The 21199-nt window shown below is 37.1% G+C and overlaps 1 protein-coding gene across 2 annotated transcripts in view; it reads left to right on the top strand.

Moving 5' to 3' along the window:
- Positions 1-2932: 2932 nt before the first annotated feature.
- The window catches only part of LOC122076531 (nuclear cap-binding protein subunit 1), a 53981-nt gene continuing 35714 nt past the window's right edge, over positions 2933-21199 (top strand). Inside the window, exons 1-10 of one of the 2 annotated variants that reach the window (XM_042641866.1) lie at positions 2933-3922; positions 4046-4142; positions 4332-4391; positions 5608-5664; positions 7463-7534; positions 7880-7942; positions 9723-9899; positions 13369-13500; positions 14266-14332; positions 16823-17022. In XM_042641866.1, coding sequence (XP_042497800.1) covers positions 4059-4142; positions 4332-4391; positions 5608-5664; positions 7463-7534; positions 7880-7942; positions 9723-9899; positions 13369-13500; positions 14266-14332; positions 16823-17022 — 912 coding nt within the window. In that variant the 5' untranslated portion in view covers positions 2933-3922; positions 4046-4058. The remainder of the gene's footprint in view (positions 3923-4045; positions 4143-4331; positions 4392-5607; positions 5665-7462; positions 7535-7879; positions 7943-9722; positions 9900-13368; positions 13501-14265; positions 14333-16822; positions 17023-21199) is intronic. The other variant, XM_042641867.1, reaches the window with a different exon arrangement.

Raw genomic sequence — 21199 nt, 5'->3', positions numbered from 1 at the left:
AAATTTTTTCTTCATGCATGGTGAAGGATCCATTCTTTCGTTCTATATGTTAAAGGATGAAAATGCCCTTTTATCCCTATGCCCAGCCAAATGTCTTGATGGCCATTGGTGAAGGGATTTCTCCCTCATCCTGGCTTAAAGAAAAAACTTGTACTTCAAATTACACCAAAGAGGCCAAGATGTCGTTCACTATGTTGTTTACCTCCTTTTTTTATTGTGTTTTCCATGATTTAAAATGCTAATTGAATGGTTATGATCCAAATCAAACATTTAAAATATGTAAGAACATTATGGTTGACTCTTATTCTTCCATTTATAATAGGAAAATTATCTTGTACTACCCTTAATCGGGAACCTTATATCGTATACAACCCTAGTTTTCTAAAAATACCTAGTGCATCCCCTCTTTTGTGATCAAAATCAGCACTTGCTGATGTGATTTAGTTGTTATTTTTATAAATGGCTGGTTTTCAATTTTCCCTTCCTCTTGAGGGTAAATTTAACATTTTATCCTATGATGTAAAAACCCCCAATTCAGTGCGATTGAAAAGAATCAAAGGTTTAGTTCGATTTAGAGATTCTCTTCTGACTCAGGCAATGACATTCCCACCTTATATGCTCACCTTGTTGATGCCCAGCCATATGAACAAAATCTTGACGCTCTCATCTTTCATCCGTCAAAGAACCATACCCAACTCACTCTGTGATCTTTTTGCTGTAATATAGATTGTACCCTCCATCAACATTAAAGTTGTCATTGTTATCAAGATATACCTAAAATCTGTTATCGTTGTGGAATACATGTTCCTTGGTACCTTCGGGAAGAATTCCTTTTGGGAAATTGATAATTTCAAGCATTTCATAGGCTGTTGGTTATGTCTTGTAATCTGAATCTGAAATTTGAGTTTCACTGAGGTGGGTTTGTGCATAGATTAAAGATGACCCTGAAATCAGATAAAACCCTAGATGACTGTAAATTCCTTCGACATGCCCTTCAATCGCTGTTTCTTTATTGGATAAACCGTTCAATGGCTGCAAAATTCTTTCAACACGGTTGGTTTTTCCTCGTAGGTTCGCCAATTGTTTTATTTGAGAGTAAAAGGGGGTAAAACGGTGAAAAATAATAGGATCAAAAGAGTGTTTTCTATTTCTAAACTAACGGTGTTAGGCTTTAGGGGTGCAGTTGATATTTTTAAAAAACTAAGAAGACTAGCACAGCAACCCACTACTGCCATGATCTCCACTATCACATATGCACAGATGAGGAATTGAACCTGAGACCGTGTACCACCTAATCCACACAATCCCCAGTTCGCATTAACCATATGGGCAACCCACGGGTGGGTACAAAATAAATAAGGAAACATACACATACACTCACACAATGCGTACAACAGGATTCAATCCCACGACCTCCTCCCCTGGGTGCCTGCTCCACGAGCCAAAGCTACCACATCTAATATATTCTAGCTATCGATGATATGATGTTAAATTAAATTGTTCCATATTGTTTGTCATTATTTAAAAAATTATATGAATGATTATGATCAAAATTGAAAGTTAAGAAAAAAGTAAAAAACACGGTGTAGAACCATATCTTTCAAAATTAAAATATTTTTGTTAGATTTAGAAACTCATGGCATTTTTATCATTTCATTCGTCATTCGTTAGCACGTGGAAATATTAGATGTAATTTAAAGCAATCATCATAGCAGTCATATTGTCGAAATTGCTGTTAGTTTTGTTTTTCCTGTAAAAAAAAATGATACCCCATCCATTGATATTTTGTTGAACCTATACCATCTAATTTTGTCAATAAATAAACTAATGGTTTTGAAAATTCTGGCTACAACTTGGTTGGGGACTTTGGGCGGGGACTTCAAAGCTTCAATAACAAGCTGATGAAAAGGCTTCCAAGCAATGTGATGGATTTTTATTTTATGATTTCCAATCCCTCATTCCCAAAATTTAGACTAATAGAGTCTTCTTATCCATAACAGAACTTCAGTGGGAAGGCAGAACATAACATAACATAACATGAGATAATAAAAGAATAATCTCTAACACCGTCTGAATTAACACCGCATGCCCTAGTTAGGGCCCGTTTGATAACGTTTCTGCGGTTTCTGTTTCAAGAAACGGCAGAAACATAAATTTCAGTTTATAGAAACAGAAACGGAATTGAAGGTGTTTGATAAGTCATGTTTTTAGAAGTCGATAGTAACCAATGAAAGAATGGCTACAAGTCGTTTCTAGAAACGGCGAAACAAGTTTCGCCTAGGTCGTTTATTGAACCATAAATAAGTAAAAATTTATATTTCTATTTTTGAAAATAAGTGAAACGTAACAGTTTTATCAAAGGCTTTTTACTCCGTTTCTGTTGTTTCTGGAAACAGAAACGGCAGAAACGCATTTCTTGAAACGTTATCAAACGGACCCTTAATATTGGGGAATGAAATAGAAGATCCATTATAGTCATCATACCCTCTAAATGCTTAATGGATCAAAACTTATAGTTTGAACAAAAATTTACAACCATTCTTATGAGCCACTACTTCCTTATTTTTTCCTTTGCATAAGTCAAGCCTCCCTTTTGTCTATGAAAGGGCAACTTCTCTCCTTTTAGAGGCAAGATCAGGAATTATACCTCGAGCTCTTTCAGTGTGTTTCACTTTTTGTATTCATGCTTATGTGTGCACATGAGAGGATATGGTTATGTGTCGAACATAAATTCTATCCAATGCTCATCGGATGGCTGGAAATACATGCCCCCCCCCCCCCCCCCCCATTGGATGTGCACTAGACGCATTGGGAGGATCTGGTTCCATGTCTACATCTCTCCTCTTTTCTTTTTTTGTTTGTTCATTCTTGACAACCAAACTAAGTTTGTAAACAGAGAAGTCTATGCTAGAACGCCAGCAATGATCTCAAACCCTTCGTTAAGGGCCTTAAGGCTTTGCTTGTATGATAAGAAAGAAAAGAAACCCATACGGTTTATTCGGCTTTCTTGATTCTTCACGTTTTTTGTGTTTGATAGTCTCCATAACGGGCAGAAAATTCAGATTTTAAATTTTGAACTTGCTTCGTTTTCACGCAATTTCTTCCGTTGCAAGTTGCAACGAAAGAAATCCGCGAAAGAAATCTTTTTGGGTTTTTTTTTGGGTGTTTGCGAGTCTCCATAGTCTCTTTAACGGATAGAAATTTCAGATTTAAAATTTTGAACTTGGCATCGTTTTCACGCAATCTTCTTACATTGCAACAAAAGAAATCTCACTGGGAGGGCGAGGAAAAATTGGTTATAGCAAGAAATAGTGATAGGGTTTGAGGGCGGAAATCACAGCCAGGTTCTAAAAGAGGTAGCAAAAAGATTGTGGGCATTCACAGAGCTGTGGAAGATTTGTCCGGAAGCTGAGCATAGCAGGCAGGGGGAAGCCGGAAGAGCAATGGAGAGAGAGAGAGAGAGAGAGAGAGAGAGGTAGGGCCCCTAAGTTGCAGAGTATCTTCGACCGATCTTCCATCCTTTGGCAAGGGTGAGAGAGAAACAGAGAAACTGGGGTTAAAAATCTGAGAGAGTTATCCACGGGCACCAAGTTGCAGAAGATCACCGGAAATTTGACGCCCACAACCAACCTCCACTCATCTTCTCAGTAACCGCCTCTCGTCGAAGAACCCAACCACGCCCCCCCTCCCCCAAACAAATTTTCGTTTCTTTTTCGAAACAAACAGCATGAAATAAAATATTTTATTTTCCTGATTCTATTTTCCTTATTTTCTTTTCTTGGCATCCAAACACACCCTAAGGCCCTGTACTGTCCTTCGGGGCTCATCGGTTGTCTATTTTTTTCTACCTTTTGTTCTCATTCCCTCCATTTCTACTTTCTGAAACCACAACCGAAAAACCCCTACAAAACCCTAAGCAGAGGTAAATCTCTTCCTTCCCTTTACTTGCTTCTGTTGAGAGTTTCTGTAGAAGTATATCACTTGTCTTCTTCATCCGTTATTCCTTTTCTCATTTTGGTTGTTGCCGATCGTTTTGTATTTTTAGTTTCTTCAGAGCGATGAGTAGCTGGCGTACTCTTCTTCTGAGAATCGGCGATAATTGCCCTGAGTATGGCGGAACTTCCGATTTCAAAGATCACATTGTTAGTTTAATTCTCTAATCACTACTTTGAATCTTCTCTTCTCTCGGTTATCTTCAATTTTGGCGTAGTTTGCTGAAACCCTAGCTTTTAACTCAAATTGGAATACTTGATTGTAAACCTATTTACTTAGTTCTACGAATCTCATGTTACTAACGACGCAGGGTGTTGTGCTTCTTTGTTGTGATGCAGGAAACATGCTATGGTATACTTATGCGCGAGCTGGACCACTCTAAAGATGACATTTTAGCAGTAAATTTCTTTCTTTCCTTCTTTAAGATTCATTTTCAATGTCAGTGGTTCTTCTTTTGATTCAATGAGACATAGAACATGGCTTCCCTAAAACACATCTAATGGGAAGTTGAACACTTAGGTTGTGAGAATTTTTTTTTCCCTGCAAAAAGAAAAAATAATTGCAGGAATATAAGTATGTACGGTGAATCCTCTTTCCTTTACAACAAACAGAAAGTGTGTGCATATTTTTTATTTTTTTTATAAGAAATTAGATAAGCTCAATTGCGTCCAGATACTGATCTGTTGAACTCGAACCCCAAGAGTTTGGTAGGTGAGGTTATCCTATAAATGGGTTGCTTTATCTTTATGTATTCTCTTGTTGTGCCATATTGATACAATGATGTATTAGCAAGATTGTCCCTTTTTCACCTAACTGCAACAAAGCACTTTCGAAAATAATTTTGGGCTCTTTTGGTTTCATCCATACAAATTGGGTTTTGGACTTGGTAAACAATTCTGGACATATCTGAGATCCCTAAGCTTAGGAAGGAGAAAAATCAGTGAGGTATTATTTTTAGAAATCTGAACCAATAAGTCTGATAAGACTTGAACCAACCAAGATTACTTGCTATTCTACAAGTGTTTTAGGATCATTATGGGGTTGGTCATGCTCGGACTGATACTGATGCATATTGGATGATCCAAACAAAGGATCGACCAGGAACCAGCCCAATTAGGAAAATACTAAAGCTTCCATTGGATTGGCCGGATGAATAAGATTTCTTATCAAATGAGCAGACTCTGTTATTGCTTGTTATTTTGTTAGAGGTAAGTGACATTTTTCGTAATTTGGTAAAACTTTGAACCATGTTTTTTCCTCCATTATATACTTTTACCTGACTGCAACTTGACAGATGAGATTTGTGCAAGGCCCTATATAATATGTACACAATCATATATAACATTATCAGCCATGTGTCTTGTGAATTTGACAGAAGTCACTAGCCTTTGTGAACATCAACTTTTTCCTTAAAAGAATTGATAGATCGGTATATTGATACAGTTGATAGTTTTGCTAGCAAGCTGGAATTTGGCTGATTTGAGTATTTTCCTTGTGTCAATAGTTCTATTGATTGGTCTGAAAATGTCATGCTATACTTGACTAAAGACTTTTTTCTCCCTATTGAAACATGCTTGTTATCACATACTGATTTTGTTTTCTATTTTCTGACAGTTCCTTCTCCAGTGTGCTGAACAACTGCCTCACAAGATTCCTTTGTATGGTACAGTGGTATGGTGAAACTATGTCCCTTTCATTCCTTCCTGAGTTCTTGTGTATATACTATTTAGGGAAGATGTTATTTACACTGCCCATCTAGATAAGGTTAACTTCACGGTCCACTAGTTTGGGTCATGTGGGCATTGTGGGGAGCTGATTGAACCAAACTGACTCCTGGATACATAGACGACCTCTTGGATTTGTCTGCATTCAAATTTTGTGGCATGTCTCAACCATATTGTCCATCATCTCGTGGTCGCGGATTTTCTTCTTGTATTTTAAAAATTTAAACTAGTGTAGGGATGATGTGGCAGTTAAATAGATAGGGGACCATGTAGTTGGGAATCCGTTAGAAGTTGGTGCTGAACTCAATTGTAGTTGGCCATCCCATTAGTTGTTGATGCGAAGCTCATATCATGGTCCAACGTGGTATTGAACCTTTTTCCTTCGTTTCATTAGCAATCCAAATATTGACCAAATTGACTCGTTCATTGTGTTTATGGTCTAAATGTGTAATGCTTTGGGGTTCTAACTTACTATGAGTCAAGGATGATCTAAGATGATGTGGCCTAAAGTTCAAACTCCTGCTGAGCTGCCGTATGACAGACATTTTGGGCACTGAATCTTGACGGGCTATCAAGGAGGATTTTCCCCATTATCCATGTATTTGTTTAGCGCTTTGTACTGGGTGAAGCTCAATTCTGTGTAATTAAAGTGGTAAGAGTGTGTGAGCTGTGCTAGGGACTCTAATTGCTTGTGGTGTGAGGCATAGAGCATTACTTATGCCTAAATAGATTTAGGTTTTCAAAAGTTATATATGAATCATGAATGTCAGAAACTTCTAGTAATTAGGTAAAATACAACATAAGTCTGTACGCTTATAAAAACACATAGGGTTTTTTTTCCCATTAGTAGTTCTACCCAAAAAAGAAAAAAGAAAAAAGAAAAAAGGACATCGTAGAATGCTCTTGTCAAACACCAAAAATTTAAATTCCCACAACTTTTGGCATGCAGTGAACACAAAGTCAAGTGACCAAGAGAAGGTAAGCTTGGAGGCCGCACCCATTAGCAACTGGCTGCTTCATTTACAAGATGAAGTTAAGGCTTCACCCATTTTTTCTTGAGTAGACATTGGATACTCCTCAAATTGTCATAACTATTATTTGCAGAAATGCCATCGGGCACCTCCAACTCGTTATGAGGCTATGAGGTTCACAACTTCAGCTGCTTGACACTTGGTTTAAGACTATATTAAACCACCTGCTATGCATTCTCATTACATGCCTATGACAACAACATTTGATCCTTTTGGGCGTGATCTGGCATGATCCTTGGCTTAAGTGGTCTGCATGAATTAGATTGAGTGTGTGATTGAAGTGCTGTACCTAGGGAGGTGCACATCATGCCTCAAGTACTTACCTTGTGCAATTTTGACAACATTAGAACTGTTAAACTGGAAGAGCTTACTTTGATTACAAATGGTTGTTGTTTAACCGTTACCATTCTTCTCGGACATGACTTAAGAGTCTTTGTTTCCTTAATTTGATTTTATAAGTTTCTTTGCAATATATTAGCTCTCTATTGATTGCGGACCCTCCCCCCATTTTCTAGAATTTTTTAATCTATTATTTTTCTCACATCAGTATCTGTTTGCTGGTTATATTGTGTTGTTGTAACTTGTAAATGTTCATTTGTCTTTGGAATTTGTGTAATTTCTCTCCTTTGTTATTAATTTTAATTTATTTTTTAGTTTTCTGCAAAGTAGGGTGTTTGTTCTACAGATGCTTGTGTTGTTTTCCTATCCTTACAGGTTGGATTGTTGAATCTGGAAAGTGAGGATTTTTCCAGAAAAGTAGTGGAGCATACTCAAACTAACTTGCAGGTATAAAATAAATGAAGGATGCATTGATGGGTTACCTTAACTTGTGAAGCTATCTTGTTTAAATATTACTACTTTTATTGGTAGCTTGTATGTTCATTAGTTCATATCTGGTTTTCCTTCTAGCCTACGTTTGTTGATTGAATTACCTAAAGTTCTTGATACGATAAAACATTTCCTATAAGTGGTATATTTTGTGGAAGTTCATCCGAAGCTTGCTGATCATATATTTTGTGGGAATTGCAATGGCAAGGAAAGGAAAGTTTAGTCATTGTTCTAGTCTTAATTAAAATTATCTTCCCTTGTCCTGGAATTTTTGATTTAGTAGAAGTATCTGCTGGGTTGCAGGATGCTTTACACTCAGGCGATTGCAATAGAATTCGTATCTTGATGCGGTTTCTGACAATGCTGGTATGTAAGAATGGTTTACATATGATTTGGTCTTTTGTTACTCTAGGAGTCTGGGCCTATCAGGAATTTTTTATTAATTTTCATAAATGGTTTATTATTGTTATTATTATTTTTTCTAATCTAGTAGCAAGATTGCATTTTTTTTTGGGGTGGGGTGTTGGTCTCCTCATCTCCCCACCATTGAAAAGAAAGCTTGTTATGTATTCATTGATGATTGTGGGAAAAGGATGGTAAAGAAAAACAAGCCAACAGCCAATCTATTCACTTTGTACATCCCATGAAGTCTATTACCTCGAAGAAGGAATTCCATTCAGTGTGGTCATAGGTATTTTCTGGAGGAGCTTACCAGCCAAACTGGATTACTTTTCCTTATTTTTGATTTTAGTGGTGTAGATTTTGAATAGTATATGTATTCTGTATATATATTCCCTTGACATTGTTTGTTGAACAGGTTTAGAACTGGATTAACTGACCCCATGTTAAGTTGTGTTGTGCATCTGAGTGAAATTTTATCCCGGGTTATGGTTCGAGATGTTGATGTGCTAGTGAACTAAAAACTTGGAGCTGATTTTGCGCACTTGCTTCCCATAGCTCTCCTTTTCTGCCTCTCTTCTATGCAGTTCAGGGTTATTGAAAGGAATCTAGTAAAAGAATTACAAGCAGGATCAATATAGAAGTTGATAGAATTGATCTGGATCTAATTCTGGTCGAGTGTGGAGCATAATCAGACCTATCATTCGATGTAATGTTCTTGAAAACCAGAGATCTAAAACTAGACGAAACCTAGCTAGCTTAAAATTCCAGCTATACAAGCAAGAACTGCAAGAGTACTGGAGCGTTTTTATCAGATCTAGGGGAACAGATCTGGGATGAATCTAATAAATTGCAGAACTTTGATTTGCAATTCAAATTTAATAACCAGGAAGAAATAGTTAGGATTCTGAAGTTTGATAGTCAATACAGAAGAGAAGACTAGTAGAAGAAAGCAGGGAGAACTAGAAGAATTAGAGGAAAATTCCAGAAAGAATAGGGAAGAAGGGAGACGATAAATCCCAGGATGAAATAGTTAGAATCAAATATACCAGTCCTTTATGCCTAGCTCAACATCTCTAAAACTCTTTATGAAATCTGTCAATTATTTACTCAAATCATGTCTAATTAATCGTGGTTGTATGCATATATATATATATATATATATATATAAGCCCTTAGACATTCCTAACTAGGATGCTCTACTCAAATCATATCTAATTAATGTAATTAATGGGGGTGTATGCATTTATATAAGCCCTTAGACATTCCTAACTAGCCTCACAATTGGACTTCTAATCACTTTCTCACACTGAATAACTTAGTAGACTCGAAACAGAATTCTTACATAGGTATCAATTATCAAGTATTTTAATCTAACTCAACACTTATAACTGAAATACTAAGACATTTACTTTTAACCTCATGCTCAGACTTCGAGCTCACTTTGTGGGCTTATAATTAAGGCCCAATACCAGACAGGACCCAAAATTAATCAACCCAAAGGTCCTAGAATCCATCGAAGACCCAAAATAAGGTAGCCCTAGGCCCAATTGGGCAGTATTAACTGCTTCACTTTTGGCATGACGCATGAAGATATCAACTTGTTAAATTTTTTGTCCTCAACGTAAATGGGCAGTAATTGAGATAATTGGCTGGGTTTTGTTGTTTCTCCTTCTTCCAATAGTCAACTGATTGAATAATTTATTCTTGTTATTTAATCACATTGCATGCTTGCTATGCCCCATAGATGTGCAGCAAAGTGCTCCAACCAGGGTCGATAATTGTGGTCTTCGAAACACTATTGTCATCTGCTGCCACAACAGTAGATGAAGAAAATGGAAATCCTTCTTGGCAAGCACGTGCAGACTTTTACATAACTTGCATCTTGTCTTGTCTCCCATGGGGAGGTGCAGAGCTGATTGAGGTAAAAGTGTTTTAACACTTGGAGGGTTTAGTATGGCTATCTCCCACTTTTTAATCCTTGTGGTGCTTCACAAACTTGTTATCGAAAAGGGTCTCCTGCTTAGAAACTGAGTAATTGATTGTTTGATACTGTTTGTGTTAAATTGTTGAAAATCAGACATGCCCATAAGATGGTTCTTTATATTTTGTGTGAATGCAAGTGCTATGATATTCTCTTTTTCTTTCATGGCACAGATATTCCTCTAGATAAACTGTATTTTTTCCCCAGCTTCATTATAATTTGGATATTATTCTCCTTTACTCTTCTCCCTTCTAGGGATTGAGATTAGTAACTCTTTAGATTTTATTTTATTTATGGGAGAAAACTCTTCTCAGCTCCAAAATGTATGGGAAAAAATGGTTGATTCACAATGTTATAAAGTTTCGCAAGATTTTCTTATTAAAAAAAAAGGAAAAAAAAAAGAGGAAAAAAAAAAAGAAGGTTCCCTGATATTGGTTTGTGCACTTGGGCTGAGGCCCCTCTGTGTACGATCAAATTAGATTTTTCACCCTAGTTATAAACAAAACCGTAAAGAACTCTAATTTCCACTTTGCTAGATCTTGCCACTTGTCTAGGACTGTATTAGGGATCATTCCTATATGCACATCTCACTCTCTGTGGGCCTTATGAACCACTTAAGGCAAGCTTTAGCATCTTCAGTCTCACATCCTCTTTCTTCAATACGCAGTATGTGACTTCCAAGTTGATGCAACCCTAGGTGCCCAAACTTTAGTCTCGAGTCGCTATGGGTCCACTGCTAAACGGCTCAAGAATTAGAGGTAATTTCAATTCTTTAATTTCTGGAACAGTAACATAATAGGGGACAAGTTAGGAAATAATTCTAAAGGGAAGAGGACAATTTTGGAAGTTATGGGACAAAACAGAAACTAGTTTAAGGATTGGCCAGCAGGTTTTCTTAGCACACCACAGAAAAATTCAATTTCTTCAATTCATTCAATCATTTCAGTAAAGAGCCGTACAAGCTTACTTATAAAGAAATAAAGAAAGTTGAAATAAAATAGGAAACTACAATATGTAGCCTAGAAAGGAGGATCCTTAACAACCTAGGACTCTAATAAAGAAAACTAGAACAAGGCTGGAGACTTATAAGAGGTATTCTAGCCTGCCTGAACAACAAAAAAATGAAATAGAAGGAAACTAAGAGTCCTAGCAGCTACCAAGAATCCCAATCCCGTTTTCTAAGGAAACCAGACAACCCCAATTGCATGGTCTGGTGTGGGTGAAAAATTGGTTCAATGATGAACCAGACCCTTTCCTCTCCTTCTTTCTGCCTACAAAACAAATTCATCCATGGATATTGAAAATATCTCAATTTCCAATGAGGTCCACTAGAGCTACCCCTGAAAGTTTCTCAAGTGAATGGCACCTAGGTATGCCATTACTTTATTGGTCAGTATACTAATTTCTGAAGAACGCTGGCTTTTGTCAGTGAAAGACTGTTTGCTCTCCTTTTTTCAATTCTCCCCAACAGCAAAATCATGCGAAGGCTCATCCATAATTGTCTCTAATACCAAATTAGATGGCTGGACCAAAAATTTCAGAAACACAGGGAACAAATCCAAGCCATGCTGTTTATTTGTAGATAAGGTTCAGAGGCCTTTATTATTATTATTATTATTTTTTTTAAATTTTTTCTTCCTTCTGTAGTGGTTCGTTTTTCTATTTTCCCCATTCTACTTTAACCATGGGATTGGATTAATCATGATATTTGATGTTTTTGAATAGGCTCCTTGGTTCAGTCAACACTGTAAGACTTTTGTATCCATCTTTATTATTATTATTATTATTAGGTGGATCTTTTGGTGCAAAATTTAATCTTTACAATGGGAAAGGTAAAAATAAGAAGTCTCAATGTTAGCAGTGAAAACCTCAAATCCTTGTAATTTTGATGACTAACAAAGTTCTTGTTTTTTTTTTTTTCCCTGTAACTAAAACAAGCATACATCATGAGCAGTCCTTGCTCTGGTATTGATGGTTATGGGACTTTATTTTTAACATTTTTTGGGTGTAGAAAGATCATTTGTAAAGCCCAAAAATTAAGTCCAAGGGGTTGCACAAATTTAAGTCTTCTCTTAGTAGCTTATGGAGTTGGAAAGTATAACTGGTTGTTTGGTCCTAGTTTCCCCTCCTTTTTAGTTCTGTTATTCATCTTGTCTCTCTTATTCTTATTTTCAAAATCACTCTTCACAGGTGCTGTTCGTACTTTGTAGTCCCATAACAGTCCTTATTTCTTCTTCTTCTTCTTCTTCTCCTTCTTTTTTTTTTTTTTAATCTATTTATTTATATACCCTAATCAATTTTATCAGATTACCCACCCCTTCTCCTTAACCATTTAAAATCCTTAACAGCAGGCTGTGGTGCATCAGTGACAGATATACATGGACTAAATTCATTTTTATTCATTAGGTGCATGAACCCCTTCTCCTTAACCATTTAAAATCCTTAACAGCAGGCTGTGGTGCATCAGTGACAGATATACATGGACTAAATTCATTTTTATTCATTAGGTGCATGATCATTTTTAGTGGTTAATATATGCTGGTTTATCATTTTTAGTGGTTAATATATGCTGGTATAGTACTCAAGTTAATGATTTTTTGTCAACTGCTAACCCTTTTTGCCTCATTTTGGTCGCTAATTGATACCAACCAATTTAATGCAAGCAGTCTTTTCTTTTTCTTAATTGGTATCATCTTCATAGGTATCACTGTTTTTATCTCAGATGAATATTCATTCTTCTTTACTATGACATTCAACTACTTAAGAAAATTGTTTTGCATTTGAGGAATTTAAGAGCTATTTATTTATTTATTTTAAAATTTAATAGCTTGTGGTAGAGTTTGTATGATTTTTATATTTTATGTGGCTGTTGATCTTCAGTTTACCTATTATCAGTTTATTGTTTCTATCATTATACATAGTTACTGTTGCATGATAAGTTAGGTTCATAGAACTAGCTTGAAAAGTTACTGTTGCATGATGTTTTAGGGTGCAGAGAACTAGCTTGAAATCAAGGGTTCTAGGAAGATTCCATCTTACTCGAAATTTTCAGGGAGGTCAGTAGAACTTGATAAAGTTATAGGACAATTCCATCTTACTCATAATTTTCAGGGAGGTCAGTAGCTATAGTTAGCAGTCCACCAAAAGGTTTGATCTTTGATGATCCATTTAGTTATTAGTACGTATCCTTCAAAATCCCTGTTGTTTCTACCTTCAATGGACTTCGAATGGTGGCTCATAGTGTCAAAGATAAATTCTATTAGTGGCCTTATTAATTATACCTTAAAGTATGCAAATGAGAATTCATTGTTGTTTCTTTCCCTGGGCATGTGGGGCTTTACTAGTTGTTTTTATTATATTAGGTTACCGTAGTCTGCTTTGTTCATGACATAATAACATTTTTATGCAGCAAGTCCCTGAAGAAATTGAGAGAGTTATGGTTGGAATAGAGGCATACTTAAGCATCAGAAAACATACCTGTGATACTGGGTTCTCAGCTTTTGAGTTTGATGATGAAAGTGAGAAGGCTTATGGTGAAAAGGTATGGTTTTTCCACTTGTGGACTTGTGTCTGATCTTCTTATCGACATTAGTTGTGGGTATTCTGTTTTACTTGTGGTTATCGTTTTCCTGGTCATTCTCAAATTTTATAGATTGAAAAGAAAAAAGAGATACATTTGCCCCTCCCAGTCCCTGGAGTAGCAGGAGCCTCGTGCACTGGGTTTTTGGTAGGACTAAAAGCTTGCTGTGACCTTGTGTCTTAACCTCGAATTTATATGCCTCAAAAGGTTGAGTTTATGACTTAGGTGCCTCTCACCATAGAAAAAATATCCGGACAATTGCCTTTTCACACCATCAATACCTAGTAAATTCCTTTTCACTTTTGTGGAATTGTTCAATTATTTTTACCTTAAATTTTCAGCCATCTTGTTTCTTGCTTTAGCCACCTTATCATCTAAAAACACTGTTACCACTTGCTCGACTTCTAACTTTAAAGATGTTATCACTTTAAAGGGATAGGAATACAATCTTGGTTGCACAATTAGTAAGATGAATCATGAAACCCTTGATTCTTTTTGTTGGACAAACAACTGAAACAAGTTCCTGTTCATGTTTTTTGTCTGATAATTTATTTGTGAGTTAACACTTTATGTCTATAAAGTACAGCATTACCTATTTCGTACACTGATCAGCAATCCTTTGTTGATTCTAATCCTTATAGCTTTATTCATTCTAAAAAGCAAATTATGTCATAACTGTTCTTTCTCTAACCTCATTTTCTTTTAATTATTGATTTCCACTATCAGGATTTCTTAGAAGATCTATGGGAGAGGATACAAGCTTTATCTAGCAACGGGTGGAATCTTGATAGTGGTATGCCCTTCTTTATCATTTCTTATATTATCCTTTTTTATTGCATTGGGCCTTGCTCAACTTGGAATTATTTTATCTCTTTTCCTATCTGCTAGCTATTTTCTGCTTGTATGGCTGCCTAAGCATTCTAATCATTGTATGTTCATGTTCCCGCCTTCCCGGTATATTAGCATAAAAGATTTTCTGTTGAAAATTGAAATAATGTCTTGTTTCATGGAGTGCAAAAGTAACACCAAGTTTTTATGGATCTCAAATGTATGTCAATGGGTGCAATATGGAACCTGATTAATTATTGGGGGAATGCCCTTGATCTATATGACAGATTCCCAACCCAAGGTGTTGACATTCCCCTCTAAGAGGTGAAATAAAAAGACTGAAGCTCAATTTCCGTGAGGGGTTTGCTTCTGTTGCTAATTTTGGATTCCTTCCCAAAATTAACCTTTTCTTTATATCAAATTTTTACTTAATGATAGTTCAGATGCAAATAATGAAGGAACTATGGAGGAAAAACAAAACAATAACCGTGAGGGGCAAACCAGTAACTTTTTCCAGCTGAGAAGGGAAGGGCAGAATTGGAAGGGGCTTAGCTTTGAACCGATATCCAAATTAGGGTTCTTGAATGTCTGGCCAAAGTTTGAGTTTGATTGGATGGCTGAATTGCTTAATCCGAAGAAAACAAGTGACATCCAACCTTCTAGAAGATTTGAAGAAATTCAATGAAAACTTGAAGAGCAATACGTGTTGTTGGATGAAGAAGATGATGAAAGAATAAGAAAGAAAGAAGGGAAGAGAAGAATGGGGGTAGGGTTTAAATGCATAAGAGATACAGTTTAAATGCATGCAGCATGAACAAGCAGGTTAAAGTCTGAGGGTGGGGATTTTGTGCAAAAATGCTGAAGTTTAGGACTGAATCCAGTCCTCCCCTCCTGGGACATGTGAAAGCAAGACCCGCCCCGGGTTACTGCACTTCAGAAATGGTTTACAAATTACAGAACATAGTAGGGTTGCAGAAGTATAAATTTTTTCAGTTGCAACAATGAAAACTTTTTCTAGGTAAAAGGGGGGGGGGGATCGTCTTGGGTCCATACGTTAGGACTTACCAAATGATGTAGTCCGTCCACCTTCTGTTATATATTTCTCCATTTATAGTTCTTGTACATTTATGTTCCTTTATGAGTTTACAGTCAATTCACATATGAAAAAAGAAATTTCATATTCTGTTATGTATTTTGTTAGACTTGCTTTCAGCTAAGTATTCATCTATGTTCACCTAAAAGGGGGAAAAATCAGGTAACTATAAACATGTATTCCCTGCAGCTTCCATGCACACATTTGATGCACTATATTTTTTGTCCTTATGTATGCATGATGGTAAGCAGAGTGGCTGAAACGGGCCAATCAAACTAACTTAACTCAAGAGAGTTTACCCTGACTATTTGAGTTCGAATGTCTTTCCTCTCCTACTTGTCTATAGGTCACATCTTTGGTTAAAATACAAGTTGTCAGGTCTTTTGTCATGCCTTCTCCCTGTCCTTTCAGAGCATTAAAGTTGCAGCATTTTTTTTTTTTTTTAAAGCTATAGTCCTTTGTCTTCGTTTGTGTGTGGCCAAATGTTTCAGTCGACTTTTGGATCTTGTCACTCAACACAACATTGTTATTTCTGATAGGCGCTTTCAATACTTGAGCTGTTTCTTTCTTTCATTCTTTTTTGTTGTTGTTAGGAAACAACAGAGAAGGAATTCATTCAAAGGATTGAATGGAAAGAATAAGCAAATATTACAAGCATGGATCCAAGAGATAGAAGGGACCCAGCTCCCGGATCTATCTCCACTCAATAACATCCAGCTTTGCACAACCAAAGCAGCAATAAAGCTATCTACAACTAAAACAACTCCCAAATGCTTATGCCTTGGTGGTTATGCCACCTATGCTTGTTGCTACAACATGAGCAGTAAAAACTTATGCTGTTTCTTGTTTGACCTATACTCTGATCCATGACTTATTTGTTGTTTTGTGGCTACCTCATTAAATTTCTCAATGAATTCTGCCGTTAGTTCTCGATCAAACTCTTAGAGCATATCTCTACCTCATCCACACCCCTTGAATTATTGGGGAACATTTTCTCCAATTTTTGTCTTGCGATGAAATATTGACTTAGGATATTGAATTAGTTGTTTGTTGGTCACCAATCTTAAAACCTTGTCTGGCTCTTGCTCCCCCGCTGCCAAGAAATTGCATCCATAGTCCACACACCTACTCCCATTTAGAGCCTGACTTATCTCAGAGCCTTCTCGTTTTTTAAATTTTATTTTTTTGCGCCCATCCTTGTGTGAATATATCTCTTATTTCTCAATTCATGTTCTTAATACTAATTACCACACCCCCCACCCCCCCAAAAAAAAAAAAAGGGGGCGGGGGGTGGGGTTGTTGTATTAGTGTTGTTCCATTATTTTCTCATTTTTTGATTGTTCTTTCCATTTCCTGTTCTAGTTCCCAGGCCTCACCTTTTGTTTGAAGCTCAGCTAGTTGCTGGGAAGTCATATGATCTTGGTCCTATTAGCTGCCCTGAGCAACCGGCTCCTCCTCCTGTACTTTCTGGGGTCACTTGTGGTAGACAAAAGCATGAAGCCGAAATGAACTATCCTCGAAGGCTGCGAAGGCTTAATATATTTCCTGCAAGTAAATTTGAGGTACTGTACTGGTTAGGACTTCTGATCTAAGTATATTTTTGCGCTGCTGTTTTCATATTTGGTTCACAGGTGAGATTGTGCACGCTTATGTGTTGCCGTGTGTGCTTTGTGGTTTGATTTTAATAACTTATTTCTACTTGCCATATTTTTTTTAAGTGTAGTAGTTCAGGATTTGATTTTGACCTCAAGTGAACTTCTGCAACCCCATTTGAACTTGATAGGATAGGTAGATGCATATAATGTGAAGGACAGAAAGGGGAACAAAGTTATGTTCTTTGCTTTTGTTGGCAATCACTCTGACATCTTGCAAAAGTTTTTTCATGAAAATGAATCACATTGATGAAACCTTTGGGACAATAAAATGCCAATATATTGTGGATATTTAGTCATTGTGATTCGTTTTTTCAAATTATATTTTTGGGGCAAGGGTTCTCCACAGTGCCAGCATTGGGGAATGAGAATCTCCCACTCCACAAATCATCATGCAAGAAACGGTTTCATCAAAAGGGGGCCTGCAAGGTCAGTGAGGAGAGAGAAAATGTCAGAAGGAGAGAGTGAGCTAGTTATGTGGGACGGTGTGGAAAGAATCCCTACACTGTTGGCATGGGGATCTTTTTCCCGTTGTTTGGAGTTGTGTCCCCCCAAAAAGATAATCATCAAGATTGGGATCCTTATAATCTTGGTTTCTTAATGAACCATCATGTTCTTGATTGGAGTCGGGCAACAACCCAAGTTTAGTATAGTTATTGATTTTTTTTGGAAGACTAAAAAATGTAAGCTGACCTTCTTGAGTTATTCATTTGACCATGCATGTCAAGGAGACAGGGCGACCTAAGGGTTGCCTAGGTGCCCTAGGCATGCATGATGTGTATTATTTAGGCAATAATGAGTTCTATAATGCTTTAATGCATTATAATTAATATAGGATGTGTTTGGTTGGATAGAAACAGATAGAAAAGAAAATAAAAGAAAAATGAATCTAAAGTAGAAAAGAATAGATGAGAAATGAAAAAAAAAAAAAAAATCTTGTTTGGTAACGAAAGGAAAAGAAAAGGAAAAACTAAAAACAAATTAAGAAAAAAAGTTTTGGCTTCTCAAAAAGCTGGTTTAATGAGTGGCTTGACGCTCCCTCTCTCTGTCATCTGGTCCAAGCTGTTCATCTACCGAGTCCTACGGAGTTTCCAGGAGGGCCATGACTCCCACAAGGCCTTCATCGGCGTCAACAGTAGCAGGAGACGAGGGTTTCCTCTCTACTCCCCCCCTCCACTACACCCTTCTCTTCCGCTCCTTGTCTCTTCTTCTCTTGCTCTCTCTCCATGCTCATCTCTCTGCCTTGTACCCCTTCTCTCTCTCTCTCTCTTCACTATACATGCTGCAACTTACGGAAATGAACAGGAAACCATGTTGCGGAGATTGCAGTCACGTACAGAGGCAACGGAACCATCGGTGGAAGAGTGCCGACAGCCAACCGAACTGAAGCAGGAGGGCAGTCATCAACAGTTTCAGCTGGGCATGAGTGAATCGATGGAGTTTTCTTGCCCAAACATGGAATTTCTCACATTGGGGTCATGATTTTTATTTCGACACTAATAGAAATATACGTGAAGTTTGATGCAGTTTCAAATTTCAAAAGGAGAATCTTCCGTTGCTTCGTGGATAACCAAGCGGCTGGAAAATTGCACTAGACAAGAAAATCGTGGAGAATTTCTAACCAAACGCAGCCTTAATGTATATGTATCAATGCAATAAGATATAATTATGCTTAGTGAGGACCTAATATGAGAAAAATGACATACAATAAACAGTATATAGGATATAATATAAGCACATATGTCGGTTTTTTCTTTCTTTTTCTTTATTCACATGCATAAGAGTCCATGTATTCCCATGTTTGACAACTCTGTACACAAGTGAATGAGGGAGTTAGAAAAAGAATCATTTCATATAAAATGAAAATTTTGACCCATATAAACGGGCACCTAGGTGTCCAAGATGATGCCTAAGTGACCAAGGCAGGTGCCTTTCGTGCATAAAATGAGGTGACTGCTCACGCCTTGGTCTCTCAAAAGTGCCTAGTCGCCTAGGCGATGCCTTAACAACTATATCCCTCTATCATGCATAATCATGTTACAAGTGGTGTTTTGAGTGTTATGTTTTCTTTAGACCATAGTGGAGGCTATCCACTGTAAAATATGTGAGGCCAACAGTCCTGATCATCTTGTGGACCATCTAAATATTTCTTCACAAGGGCGAAGCCCTACTTATTGATATCTCAGAATTTGGAGGGTTTGATTGTTTGCATTACAATTTTCTGCTAGGTAGAGATTTAACTGGTTAGGCCATGGTCTAAAGTATCTCCGATATCGATATGACACCCTCCGATATGTATCTTAGATTTAGCCGACCAATACCAATACTTTTAATCCTTGATCTTTAGCACATCTTAGTGTATCTCGGATACGATACGGTACCCCCCCCCATACGTATCTTACATTTAACGGACCGATACGGCGACCGATATGGGGACCGGTACTTTTAATCCTTGTTTCTTGAGTTTCCCTGATTTGATCGAACTTATTTTTTTTAAGCTGTTACTATTAATCTGTTCCCGTGTCTGGAATATTTGATCAGATCTACTTTAATCTGATCTACTCTACAAGTTATATATGATCAAATCTACTTTAACCTGAACCTGCGGCTGCTCTATTTTCCCACCTTTTTTTCTTGTTTTTGACTTGCCTGTTTTGCACCATGTAGCCATTAGAATTAAGTCATATTTTTGGGATATTAATCACTGCCCTGAGGAGTGTTCAACTGCAATTTTACCCTGATCTGACCTCTAGTTTGTTAGATCCTGAAGTTCTCGATTTTAAGGAACTCTAGTGGCTATTTTTGAAACTGTCTGTGGAGCCCTATCAGGCCTTTGGGATTCATTCATATTTTGGGGACATGTTCTCACATTCTAGCCCTACTTTCTATTAAAAGTGCAAGCAGATCAGATCTCCTTATGGTATGATATCATCAGTGTTCACATTCTGGCAAGGTCAATCATACAGTTGACAAGTGTTGGGTGAAGTATGGCAAAACTTCATGGGCACCACAACTACTTAATACTTCTCTGTTGTTCTTCATCTAGAGCTGGTCAGTATTCATCCCTGTTTCGTTGCTAAAATGTATCCAACAATTTGTGCCATACAGGTCGTACCGTGCTACTTGCTTCTTCATGTCACAGTTTTTGGGTTTTTGATTCCAATGCTACTTTTCATATAACTAGTAAGCAAGGTTCAAAATTTCGGGCGTCGAAACGAAACCTGGTTGAAACCATGTATATTTTCGGGCTAATTCTAGAAATTAGGGTAGAAATTTCCAGAACTTGGAAATCTCAGGGTGGGTCGAAATCATCCAAATTTGCGAATTTTCGATCGAAATTTTCAAAACCTAGAACTATGCTAGTAAGTTATATGTGTCCTACTTGAGTTATTCTTGCTAATGGGACTTCTACTCTCATACTTGGTCATGGTATTGTTTCTCCTCCTTCCTCTCTCTTTGTATTCTGTACTCCGTGTCTCAATGACCTTTAAACCTTTTTTCTGTGAGTCAAATTACTAACTCGTTAAACTGTTCTGTTACAGTCTTTCCTTCATATTGTGTGTTTTAGGATCTACAGACAAGGAAGACGATTGGTGGTGGACATGATAAGGATGGTCTCTACTCTCTACTATCTTGATGATGCCTTTGAAATAACCTAGAGGGGGGGTGAATAGGTTATACTAGTGAAATTTTAACTCTTTTCGGTGTATAGAACACAAGTGTGATTGTAATTTAAAACAATGCGGAATAAATAAAATAGGCACAATCACACAACACAAGATTTATAGTGGTTCGACTCAATCCGAGTCTAGTCCACTCCCTACAAGAATCCTCTTGTAAGGTATTCCACTAGTTCTCCCTTTCAGTACAGTAGGTAGGGAAGAAAACCTTTACAATCTTTTTCACGGATAAGAGTATCCTTACAAATCTCCTTTACAGGCAGAGAGACACCTTTACAATCTCCTTTAAGGTAGAGAGGCACCTTACAATCTCCTTTAAGGTAGAGAGGCACCTTACAATCTCCTTTAAGGTAGAGAGGCACCTTACACTCTTTTAAGGATAAGAGGATCCTTACAATCTCTTAAGG

Source organism: Macadamia integrifolia, chromosome 4 (genome assembly GCF_013358625.1).
Source record: "Macadamia integrifolia cultivar HAES 741 chromosome 4, SCU_Mint_v3, whole genome shotgun sequence".
Classification (NCBI taxonomy): domain Eukaryota; kingdom Viridiplantae; phylum Streptophyta; class Magnoliopsida; order Proteales; family Proteaceae; genus Macadamia; species Macadamia integrifolia.
This window is presented reverse-complemented; position numbering and strand designations above follow the sequence as displayed.